Source organism: Bombus bifarius, unplaced genomic scaffold (assembly GCF_011952205.1).
Source record: "Bombus bifarius isolate JDL3187 unplaced genomic scaffold, Bbif_JDL3187 scf7180000008197, whole genome shotgun sequence".
In the NCBI taxonomy this organism is placed as follows: domain Eukaryota; kingdom Metazoa; phylum Arthropoda; class Insecta; order Hymenoptera; family Apidae; genus Bombus; species Bombus bifarius.
The window spans coordinates 209826-222500 of record NW_022884504.1 but is presented as its reverse complement, the minus strand read 5'-3'; the positions used below and the strand labels follow the sequence as shown (position 1 = coordinate 222500).

The 12675-nt window shown below is 35.1% G+C and overlaps 2 protein-coding genes across 11 annotated transcripts; both read right to left on the bottom strand.

Moving 5' to 3' along the window:
* Positions 1-447: 447 nt before the first annotated feature.
* On the bottom strand, positions 448-5315 carry LOC117209984 (carboxypeptidase B-like). The gene is made up of 8 exons (XM_033452480.1): positions 5186-5315; positions 4428-4743; positions 3920-4222; positions 3739-3826; positions 1643-1788; positions 1266-1322; positions 1092-1176; positions 448-912 (listed from the first exon to the last, which is right to left on the bottom strand). Exons 1-8 carry the CDS (start codon positions 5266-5268, stop codon positions 719-721), a joined length of 1272 nt encoding a protein of 423 aa, XP_033308371.1. The 5' UTR covers positions 5269-5315; the 3' UTR covers positions 448-718.
* Positions 5316-7895: 2580 nt separating this feature from the next.
* LOC117209991 (cyclin-dependent kinase-like 4) lies at positions 7896-12504 on the bottom strand. Of its 10 annotated transcripts, none has more exons than XM_033452496.1 (7): positions 12128-12504; positions 11210-11904; positions 10857-11086; positions 10313-10507; positions 9791-10082; positions 9332-9707; positions 7896-8701 (listed from the first exon to the last, which is right to left on the bottom strand). In XM_033452496.1, the coding sequence occupies exons 3-7, from the start codon at positions 11022-11024 to the stop codon at positions 8344-8346; spliced, it is 1389 nt and encodes a 462-aa protein (XP_033308387.1). In that variant the 5' UTR covers positions 11025-11086; positions 11210-11904; positions 12128-12504; the 3' UTR covers positions 7896-8343. The 10 variants fall into 10 exon arrangements, with proteins under 10 accessions (XP_033308387.1, XP_033308386.1, XP_033308384.1 ...); XM_033452495.1 differs by having other exon boundaries at positions 11223-11904; XM_033452493.1 differs by having other exon boundaries at positions 10857-11460.
* Positions 12505-12675: the final 171 nt, after the last annotated feature.

Sequence of the window (12675 nt, the reverse complement as noted above, 5' to 3'; positions counted from 1 at the left end):
CATTTCCGTTTCCCCGGGTACTCTCGCTTTCGCGCAATAGCCACCTAAAAACGCAGGAAAAACTAAAAGTGGTCGTCGTAGAAAAGGGTTGTATACCACAGCGAACAATAGCTATTTCGTTTCACGAATGAAAAGGCAGTCACGTGAATGCATGCCTGTTTTCGCCGGTGTACTTTTCATCTTTAAACGTAAACGTAAACATGCCGCGTCCCCTTTCGTCTCGGCCGTCCTTTCTCATGGACTTTTAACGCAATCAGAGATCAGTCGTGTTTTTGTGTCAACGAGAAACTACAAGGAGACCTTAATGATTAATTATTATGAAAACGCTGGGTACGCTCTGTACTTTCCTTGTTTAGATGATCTCTGAAAACTACTAGTTTTTTAAAGAAAATTTTAGAAAAAATTGATCTCTCATGCACCGTGATTAAGTCAAATCAACTATTTTAATTCATTTGATTTATTTACTTCATTAATACATTTAACTAATTTATTTATTTACTTGATTTATTTAATCAACTTATTTACCAATGTATTAAAATGGTTCGAAACAATTGACAAAACAAGGACGAACAATACAAAAGCAATTTGATTTAATTTATTTGGTTTAATTTATTTCGAGGTTCTCAGTTGTTCTCCCTATAGAGAGTTGATGCAACAGAGTAAAGAACACTTTGTATTGTATACAACAAGCGTGATGATCTACGGTATTACGCGTTTGCTAATGCGAAACGTATTTCTTCGTGACATATTGATGAATCACTTTGATAGCCTCGAATGTCTCGATACCAACAGGTTTGATTTCTGATGCTGGCAACAGGAATCCATAATTTCCACCGGGTAATTCGTAAGTGTATGACAAGCTGATACCTGCTTTGCCCATAGCCCAATCATCGCTGCCTCCAGCAGCTGGATCTAATAATTTTGAAAGAAAAGTATAAAATAAATAAATTGTATAAGCAACGATAATACAGATAAGAAGAGTAGATAGTAGCTACTTGACTTGACGCGCTACTTGTAACAAAAATTTTATGGAAGATTATAGATTTCGATTTTTATCTTGCAAGTAAGATCAGTTCGAAAGACTTGCTTACACAGATGATTGGCAGAAGTTCCATAAGTGTATTGAGTTTTACGAGATTTGGCGATAGCTGTTGCACACTGGATAGCAAGCTTACGCTGGAAAAATCAAAATAAAGATATTCTTCATAACAAAACATCTAGAACTTTGTAGATGCGATTAATACCTATTAGAAAAATTTACTAACCAGTTCTGGTTCGTTAGAAGGTACCTTAGACGTCCAGCCCCAAGGATATAAGATGTACTGCAAAAGTTATATTTCCAACATTTTATTACGTACAGCGTTGGTTTGATAATTCGCCTACTAATAGAAAATAACGCGCCGATTCTATTAAATTTTTAAGTATTCTAAATCACATTTACATATCCATAAAATTTCGAATGTGTAACTATTCCGCTGTATTTATATGATAAAAGTAATTTTTCGATTAGTAAAAGTTTACGGTATACGAATACGTGACCAGCAAGCGAAATGAAAATATGCCGCTTTTCAATTTGTTTGAAATGTTCAAAAAATTAAATCAGTATTCCTTGATCCTATTTAATTAAAATTTGATCAGTTACCTGGCCATAGGAATGGAACGTAAGGTAGGCCTTGATCTGTCCTTTTCGTGCCAAAATAAAATCCCTCAAGTGTTGATTTTCCGGCTCGGAGAATGGTCTAGGCCCGGCGTAAGTATCGCTGCATGGGTTGTTGGATGCACCAGTTGCTACAAACAAATAATTATATTTTAATTAATAAAAATAACAAAATACGAAGGATAATTCTCCTTGTGTAGCTATCGTCTCTCTAATAATTAAAAAATATTATTTTTGAAAGGAATGTGCTTCACTTTGTATAATAAGGGAAACTAAAATTGCATCAAGTGAAAAATGAACAATCTTCCAAGAGATCAGCGGGTTGAAGGTAATCTAATGAACACATGTCGAATTTCCTCGCGAGATCTTTAATACGAGAAAATGGTGCCACGAATTTTTCGTAACAAGCAACTTTCAAATAGTAGGACAAATTAGAGGTATCTGAATTTAGAGACTTGCTGCTCCGCTATCACCTTTATCTCGTGTTATTTTTATTTGATAGGAATTTAGCAAATGAGAAAAATTAAAGCTGGAAATGACTCTCGAAATAATCTCGATGCTGCGAATTATTTCAATTAACAGGCAGAAATGTTTTCGGTAAAGTTAATGTGGAATATCAAGGTGTACCTAAATCATAGAAATGGTGTAAATGAATAAATTTTACACACGTCGCATTTCGTTTGAACGTATGCCGTTGGATAAATTAAATACAATTTCCATACTTTTTCTTATACTTCCCCGTATAAGTGATAAGTCAAGAAGCAAAGAATTTCTAATTTATCCCAACTCTTGATACAAGTATTTCCTCGATGCAATTAAAATTCGCTTCCCCGATCAGTATAAATTCGAATAATCGTTAGAGTCAAAATTCCGAGACTGAATCAGCATCTCAAATTGATGAAAACATTTGTAGCCATTAAACCGCTTCTTTTCCTAAATGTTACATAAGATTGATATTCCGAATATCGAATATTTCGATAGAGCGTGAATGAAGAGGAGAGCGCAACGAAATCCACGATCGACGTCCGAATTACGTCACCGAACAGCTCATACACTCCGTCAAAAGTCAGCTTATCAAACGAAAAGAGGTAGAGAAATAACGAGCAAGTTTTTATCACGCCCGATCGTAACTTGTCTGGAGAACGACAGATAATTGCACTCGAAAGAAAAGTTAGAGAGCAATAGTTGAGTTAACCGTGACACAGTACATTTCTCGTAGTAGGAGGCATATACATATATGAGAAAGATAAAGAGAGAAACGTATTAGCTAACAATTGCATGGCCCCATTCTTGTGAAGTTATTTGCCAACTAGAAATTGTTTATACCGTCATCCAAACAAGATGTCGCTAATTAATTTGCGATATAGTATCTATTACCGTTTCGAAATATTGCGATAAAACATTCTGATCCTATTGCAAACATGTTTGCATAACGAATCGTATTTATTAGGTCGTCCGAAAAGTTTCTTTCATTTTATAAGAAAATAATGGATGCACAACATTTTCTGTTTTATATTATTTTATCGAATTACGTATGATCCATTTTGTTCTATCAAAATAAAGATCACAACGTTCGACAGATTAGGTTTCATGTTTGTGCAAAGATACATCGTTGTAAAAGACGTGTCTCTAAAAGAAAGACACTTTTCGGACAACTTAATATTAAAATCGTGGCCGTATGAATCTCGATTGAATTTGCACAGGTATAGAAAGTTCTTCTAGCAAATATTTCTCCGTTTCTCTTTTGCAGTAAATATTATAATTTTTTTATTGGGACTTTTTTCTCGATCAATCGGACGATGTTTGAATCGATATTGATAATACGCTATCTATAGTCTGGTCGCTTACACGTGCTACAATATCACTATCATTGAAATATTAATTAGCCTCGTTTATTGGAATTATCATTTGATAAAAGAGGAACGTGCAAACATTTAGACAGATTTTTAATCGATCGACACGACGATTAATTGCTAATAATTAAATCTAATTATTAATAATTTGTTTCTTCATCGAGCACAAGGTTTCGTAAGACGTCTGCCTTAGATACATTGTATTGTAAATAAAAAATGGAAACTTACCCATCCATTCCATGTCGTAATTTCGGTTCCCATCGACACCCTTGCAGGTCAATCCCGTGTTTGATCTTGTTTTTCTCCACAATCGGTTCTAAAGTACATTTTGTAAAATATGTGCCGGTTAAAAGTTCTTCGAATGGTTTGATAGGATGGATAATTCTTGTTATCAATGAAATGTCCTTACCGAGGATTTGCTGTGCGTAAATTCGTAGCCATCCGGATTCAAAACTGGTAGAACGTACCAATCGACATTCGTCAAAAGATTTTTGTGACTTGTCAATAGTAGATCTACCATGTAAAGAACTGTTGCTGGAGCGATCCATTCCCTAGCATGAATTCCGCCATCAATGAAAATAGCCGGTTTATTCTGCCCACCCGTCGACAACTTTAAAACTTTCATCGATCGCCCTTCGTAAGAATTACCTACGGTAATTAAGGAGGCTACATCGCCGTAAGTGTTCGTTAGATAGTTTAGATATTCGTTTACCTGTGAATAGTTTAAACAATTATTATTTTATTATCGTTGCATGGCCCGTCCCTTCTTCCAAATAATTTCAATAATATGTATTCCATTAAAAAATAAGATCAAATTTTGATAGCTCCTAAACCTCGATTAGCAAAGATTTCTTTTTCAACTATGATCTAATTATATTTATAATCTGTAACTTTGTGGATTTTTTGAGCTTACGTACTTCTTTATAGTTAGGGTAGTAAGTAAAAGATAAATTCCCGGAAGCATAGTTCTTGGTTAGTGCCATTAATTTACGCTCCATTCCTTGCGCAATGTATTCTTGCATGACCAGTCGTTGAACATCGTCGATCAGAACCGTATAATTCATACGATGTTGCTTAAGGAGATTTTTGAACTCTTCGATTTTGTCCGCCGTCACAAAAACGTCCACGAGGTCATGACTACTTCTTAGAAAATCGAATCCAGGTGTGTCCACGTAATTTTTCAGCAACGAGAGTTGTTCGGCTGTCTCGTAGGAAATAGAGAGCGCCTGCATCCTATTAATTTTTTAAAGGTATAGTGCTTACATTTGATTTATAACTTTTTAGCGAAAACGAGATATCCGAGTAGTCGAAATACTCTTTATTATTCGAGATTAAATTAGAAATTCAGATATCCGAATCTTTTCTCTCGAAGTAGTCTGTTTCTCTTATACTTGAGTATACTTGAGCTCTTTCTACCAAGATTCTAAGTAAAGAAAGATGTTGTCTTAACAAGAAAGTTTGATCGAGAATGCACATCGAAATCAATTGTTTCATAAATCGTCCGTTTGAAGCCTACGAAATTTTAAGAGCACTTAAACGATAAAACTTCCTCGCGTTCTTACATCTTTGCATGAACGATAAATTACATAAATAACGTATTATCGTTAATAATCATCGAATAAAAGTAGAAAAGAAAAAATACATATATACATATACGTATAAAAGTAAAACGTACCCATTCAAGGGAGGAAGAACTTCTTCGCCGACGGCTAGGACAGCCGCGACAAAAATTGTCGCAATTATAAAGAAGATACGCATGATGACTGCTTTCGATTGAAACTACTCGTCACTTCTCTTTTATATATCGCATCGTATCTACGCAAACCAATCAAGATTCATTTACGTGATACGAAATATATTGTTCGCTGCATTTAACAAGGCTTCTAGATTGGAAAAATGTTTGGAAATATGAAACTGTTACCAGAAGTAATAGAAAGTCAGATAAGATCAATCTGAGAAAGACAGACACAATTATCTGAACAGATAGCGTTAAAGATTTCATGTATTAAGACTTTAATTGTAGAATCAATGATTCGACAATTACTTTTTCATTTGAAAACACTCGATAATATTTATTTACGCTTTATTCAGTGATAAAGATCATGCATCATTAATATAATAAATCTCTTGTCTGATTAATTCTGTATATGGTACAAAGGATCTGCGGAATTCAATTTTTCGATAAATAAATAGAATAATCGCGATGCTGCTTGCTATAAATTTAATTAGTTAATCCTTTTAAACGATCGATCGAAGTAATTGTTCACGTAAAAGTCAAATATTACTCGAGTGAACACTCCGATCTAGCTAGTAGGTTTGTATAATGAATTTTCTAATCTTTCGTGCTATTGATTTGCATTCTACGTGCATATTTCAAAGTTCATACTTTTAAATATGTCCATGCACAAATTCTGATCCAAGTTTCGAACATAGTTTGCGAGAAATTTAATATTACTCCAGCTAATGCATCGATCTATTGAGTAGAATTCGTAAATCTCTATACAGGCATTTCGTAGGTTGAAAGAAACGTAAAAAAGAAAACTGAAAGCCTAATTGTGTGGACGCAATCACAAAAGTTGGCAAATGGATCCTTTTAATTAGTTTCTTTTGCTAATGAAAATTTGTTCAATTGATGGGAATATGGGAATCTAGATGGAAGCGACGCTCACTTTTATCATGCGTAGGTAAGGAAGGGAGTGAATTTCCAACGTATGGGTTACCTTTGATACTTGAATTACACTGTACTTTTATTTTACACGTGAAATTTATATGTATAAAAATTCTTCCATCCTTATCGCAGGTATTCAGTTTCGTTGATATTGGTTCTCAATATTCAAATCTTCACACGAGACTATAGATATATCTTAACTTAGGTTAAAGATCTTTGATACTTTTGGTAATTGCACATTAATATTATGTGTCATGTCACCCGCTGTGATGTCACTCACACTATGGTGGGGTCAAAAGTGGCGCTTTTCTCAGAAAGGAAAAATCGCAGTCTTCCAGTTTTTCTTCCAACAGTGAAACTGTAGAACAGCTAACTATCCTCCGATATTGATTTTGTATGTATTATAGAAATCAATATTCTGAATAATTTTTTCCTATACATATAAGTGGTGGACTCATCACTTAATTTCACTTCACAGTTAATTTTAACTATAGTTGTGCATCTGTGGTATGCGTCAATATTGGCTACCGGCCGCTGGCCCCTTATTTTCTGCTTATAAACGAGAGTCAGGCGAGCTTAAAGATCTCGGACATAATCTGCATATGCAAAGCTGTAAGAAGCGTTTGTCACAACTTATAATTCAATTAAAAGTGCATAGCATTAATATATTGGGCTTAGGTTTATGTTAGACTTTTCAATCCGGCTGCCGCAAGGCAGCTGGCAATGCTTGCATAAATTTATAACAAATTAATTATAAAAGTAGTAGGAGAATGAATAATTGATATTATTTTATGGAAACATTACGGATTGAGAGAGAAACTGCAAACTCAAACCCAATATATTTATAATAATTACGTTTAATTGAGTTATAACAGGCATTTTTTACAATCTTAGATACGCACGTTGTGCACGGGACCTTTAAGGTCGTCAGATCCTCGTTTATAAACAGAAGATAAGTGGCCGGTAATCAATACTGACATATGCGCTTTCACAATTTACACAGACTGCAGGCAGAATTTACAGTAATGGTAACGGTAGTTCTCCGCAAATATTTTAGAAACTAAGCGTGTCCAGCACTTACATATGTGGAAAAATGTCGGCTAAAACGATACATTTCACAACATATCCAAAAATCATTGAAATCAGAGGGTAGGTAGCTTTTCTACAGTTTCACACATCATAGCAGTGAGGGACCCTTATGTCTTAGTTTTCCCGCAAGAAATTTTAAGCGGAAGAAATGTTTTTGGAAGCTGAGCGGAAGTTTGAAAAAGTTTGAAAAAGCTAACGAAAGACAGATAATTTCTCTATCCCTCCTTGTTCTATATAGTTCATACGTCTGTTCTTGTCACACAGTATAGCCCTCTCTTTCTAACATCGCTCATATGTCTGTCCTTGTCGCACACAATTGCTTTTCCTGCCTACGGATGTGCTGCCATCTATACAAAAACACTTGAAGTTTCCGTTTCTTCCCTACATGGTAAATGGCAGTATATGACTCGCCCGTAGACAAAATGTGCTATGTTGTGCAACAAAGGCAAATTTATATCTTGTGTTCAGCGGAAAGCCAGTACTGTGCGACAGAGATGAACAATACGGGCGGTATTAGAGAAAGAGAGAAAGGGAAACACTGTACAAGGATAGCCATGCTTATCGTTAAAGGAATGAGATTAATCATTCTAGGATCGCTGGACAAGCGGTTAAATGATTAAACACTTGATTAACTTTAATCGCACTTTTATTAAAATCTTTTTATAATGTATAAGTTACAAAAGTCTGAAAGTTCTACTAATATGATTTTCGTAATTCCTAATCCGAATTGATTAATATGAATTAATTTCGACTAATATTATTAATTGCGTGACATATTGATCTTCAATTTTTGTGGACTTTATGTGGGTTTTGTGAGAAACAAATGTCATGGTAAAGAATTTTGTTCGTCGTGACCATTTTTTGTAGATCTGTGGAATCATTCTGTGGTAGGCGAATCTCGTTTTGTGGAAAATGACAGTTACTTGTGGGAATTAATTTCGTTTGCGAAGCGTGACTAATTCTTGGGAATTCGTAGGAAAAATAAAAAATACTTTATACTCGTATTTTCTGAGATTTTTCTTAAAGGCAAACGAACTTATCACGCAACTTCGTGTGATTGTTAATTAATAAGATGATTAAGTAAATCGTCGAATAGATGCTTTTTTATTATTAATAAAATGATGAAACCGAGTTTTTCTTGTTTTTCTTTGACGACTATTTTCCCCCTTATCGTTGATACTAGTATAGCTACAAAATTGTTTGAAATCGGGAGAAGGTAAAGTATGGGTGTACTCGTTTGTAGAGACGAATCCATTTAGCTTACGAACGTAGGTTGCATTTGGTAAGACGGAAATAGGATCAAAGTGAGGAACTTTTTGTAAGCGATCTACGTGCAATAGCAATGGCGTTTGGTGTAATTGTGTCGTTTCGATCGTTTCAGTTGCAGTTCTATCGTTCGACTTTGTATCTTGCGAAACGACTTCCATGTGCCATCTACAAGAAAAAAGAATAGATTCTTTTAAAATAGAGCAAAAGAAAAGATATAAGGAAAGAAAAGGGAGAAAGTAAGGGGGAAAAGGAAAACTAAAAAAGGGAATAAAAAGAAAGGAAAAGAGGAAAAGGAAAATGCTCTTCCTTTTATTGTTATCAAATAAAATATTCGATGCTTGTAAAAACAATGATTCAGCTAGCTGAATGTGGCTTAATCATACAAAAATGGAGGAATTAATTTTTTCTAAATTAAACTCGGAAAATTAAGAAAAATCAGTCGTCGAATATCTTGTGTTCACAAATATCCTAATCAGCGAATTAGTCAGTTCGTTGAATGTAGGTTACTTTTGCTCTGAAAGTAAAATGTTTCAAAAAACCTAACTCAAAGAACGGAGAAGTATTAACTGCATACCAGGGTCAGGCATTTTTCATTTGAGACGAAAATAATGCGTAAAAAGTTCAAATAATTACTCCAAATAAACTGGCAAACTAATTTGTTTCAAAATAAGATAATTTGCAAATAAATTTCAGAATCTTATTTGAGGAATAAATTTTCTCCAAATAACTAATTTGCCAAATATTTCATTATTTCACATAACAGTAGAAAAATAAAATACATGTAATAAACTATACCTATGCAAAATATTTCTCGATGTCAGATTAAACATAGTCGACCTTCTTTTCTCTAATTTCTTAGTCGTCAGAGGATTCATAGCAGCTTCATCAGCGATAATATTTCTCAGTTGTTCGAGGAATTCGTCGACGAAGTTACTTTGCGTGAAGAGCGGGTGTTGCAAGAGCGCTACAGACGTGGCTCTTGTTTCGGGATCCATGCGAAGACATTGAGATAAGAAGTCGACCGTCATTGAATTCCAAGTGGGAAATAATTTACGAATCGAAACGACACTCGAATGAGTTGGTCCTACCAGCTCGTCCGCACTTGCGTGTCGCAACATTTGACTAGATCTGCCAGGACTGATTATCGTTTGATGCTTCGTACACAGTTTTCCTAAAAATTTCATTGTAATTACTTCGTCAACTGGTAATACGAACGGATATCTATGAAAGTTATCATCGACGGTAAAAACTTACCCAAGACTTTGGTTATTCGATAGAGCTGATCTACGTCGCTTTCGCCAGGAAAGAGAGCATCTCCCGTAACCAACTCCGCGTAAACACAACCTACCGCCCAAACATCGACCGCTTTGCCATATCGTGCATCACCAACAAGAAGCTCCGGTGCTCGATACCACCTTGTTGCTACGTAATCTGTGCAGGACTCGTTGACACCATTTGTGAAACGTGCAAACCCGAAATCACAGAGTTTGATCACTCCGTTCGGAGATACGAGAATATTTTCAGGCTTGATATCACGATGCATTACCTAGCAAGGATCAGTGTTCGAACTAAAAATCCTTTAATTTCGATTTAGTTGAATTACCACCTAAGTGATAAGTGTGTATTAGGGCATTTATACGGAATAAGATAAAGCTAAAAAAAGATCATTAGATATATATATTCCACGTGCTACAAAAATATCTTAACTAAATCGAAACTAAGCGATAGCAACAGGCGAACCTTTTGCACGCTGTACAATCTTTCTCGTCCACTTACATTTCTGCTATGACAGAAGCTCAAACCGCGAAGGATTTGATAAACATATCGCCTGGACACTTCCCAGCCTAGACCGTTTCCAATACGTTCCAGCTCATCCAACAAGGTGTGATCCAAATACTCGAAGACGAGATATAATCGTTTCCTTTGGCGGAACACTTCGATCATATTTACTAGATTATCGTGACACAATTGCTGCAAATACATGCGCCATTCTCATTCTCGTCCTTACTGACTCTAACGGAAAGAAATTTAATTCGATGTCGACTGTTGATCAGTCTCAAATTCCTATTAATCGCAGTGAGAATTTCTTTTTAATACACGTCGAACTTATCATTTTTTTGTATGCTATATACATAATTTATATGTATATATTGTAACCAATGCAACCAAGTCCAATTTCCAAACTCACAAGACTAATAATAAGGTATGATTTATGATAGTGTTTGATAAGTAGAATCCAAAGATATTATTTTAAAAGTTGTGCGTATATACAGTTCATACGTACAATCTTAGACTTGGACGTCGATCGATATCAACATACTTTCAACATTCTGATTTCACGAAATGCCATTTCTCGCACTTGATGGTCCTCCTCGGTTTCCAAAAATCTCTTAATGGCGACGAACTGCCCACTTTCACGATGTCTGCATTTCATCACTACACCGTAGCTGCCTTCTCCTACGATTTCTAACATTTCGTATTTCTCCATTTTGCTTAAACAGATTTATATAACAAAGAAAAGATTTATACGTAAGGTATATAACAGGTTTCCTGTAACAAGGAGGTATGCATAGAAGGTAATAAAATAAATAACAAAGTAACTTCAGAAATAAAGTAATATACACGCGCTGCAGCACGCTGAATTATGATAATTATAGCGTTGAGAATATTTACATTGGTTATTTACACTTCTTAGCTTTTGGACGAATACAAGTTATATCCTCGTAAGAAACTATGATCGTAGAGCTGTCAATGTACACGATATACATATTTTACTGTTTATCACACCACTAACGACGCGAAGAGTCAAATAATCTCAAATATTCTTAAACGTAAAGTGCACAAAAATAGTACATGATCAAATTTGATTAATTATGAGGCAAATTGCTTAGCTTGACCCAAATATTCTACTAACACAGGTAACCCTATAAGACAGACGCGTTATATGGAAATTAACCCTCGTTAAAATTTGACATTCAGAGCAGTATGTTCAGAATAGTACGTACAAAATATCAAATACATGGTTCGACATTAAAACGACTCTGAGATACTTCAATCGTCTAACAAAGTACATAGGCACACTGCCGTTCAAAAGTATCCGCATACTTGCTTACTTTTGATAGGATGAAATTTAATAACAGAATCGCGAATAAAAATTATATGTCGATAAATAACGATTTCATTCTGTATTATTTCGTTCTTACAAAACGATAAAATTGATTATTGGAAAACTAATAGATACGCGTTGAAATACAGCCATTTATAAAATTCAACAGTTATGAAACAGTCGATGAAATTTTCAAAAAAACATTTCGCAATGGTTCATTACTTTCACTCTCTAAGATACGGATCGGATAAGGAAGTTTCATCTAAAATAATAATGAAATTATATTTAAAAAGTGTTAATAAGTACCACAGACAAATAGACACATTTATGGATCACATATTGAATTTCGATACAAAGCAAGCAAATAACTGAAATTAACTATTTCTTAATTCTAAAAAGAGATGATAAGTATTGATTTTAGTTATTACTTTCTCGTTAATCTACGAAACGGCTAAAGTGTTCGAATACTTCTAAGCTGTACTTACTTGCTCACACGCGAGCGTAATCCAAATCCTACTTCGATAAAAAAACGTCCTATTTATCCAATTTCCATTTTCTTGCAAGATATTCGCAATTATGAGAAAAGTATATGAGCGGTCAAAGTGGAGAAATGAACTTTTAATCGGTGTTTAAAAACACCAACGAGTTTCGACTTGCTCGCCATCAGACTGGTTGGAAGCGACACGCTGGAACCGGGAATCTTTGCTAAGTAAAGATCTTCGAGGCAAAGTCCGAGAAATACTCGTACTCGTGGTGGCAAGCTGCTAGATAGATAGCCAGCACTGAAATAGCTGCACCACATGGCGGGGGTCTCTTTAATGCTGGTTAGATCCATGTGTATGCGTTTTTACGTATACGCTGCTCGCGGAACATTGTCGATGTTCAGACTAGAGGCAGACCCTCCGTGGACGAACATAGTCGCCGACTGCGGAAGTACGCTTTTCGTGAAATCGCCTCCTAGAAGTAGCTTTTTCAATACTCACCGCGGCCTCATTTATCCTCGACTTATCATCCGCAAAAATTCAATAATTTC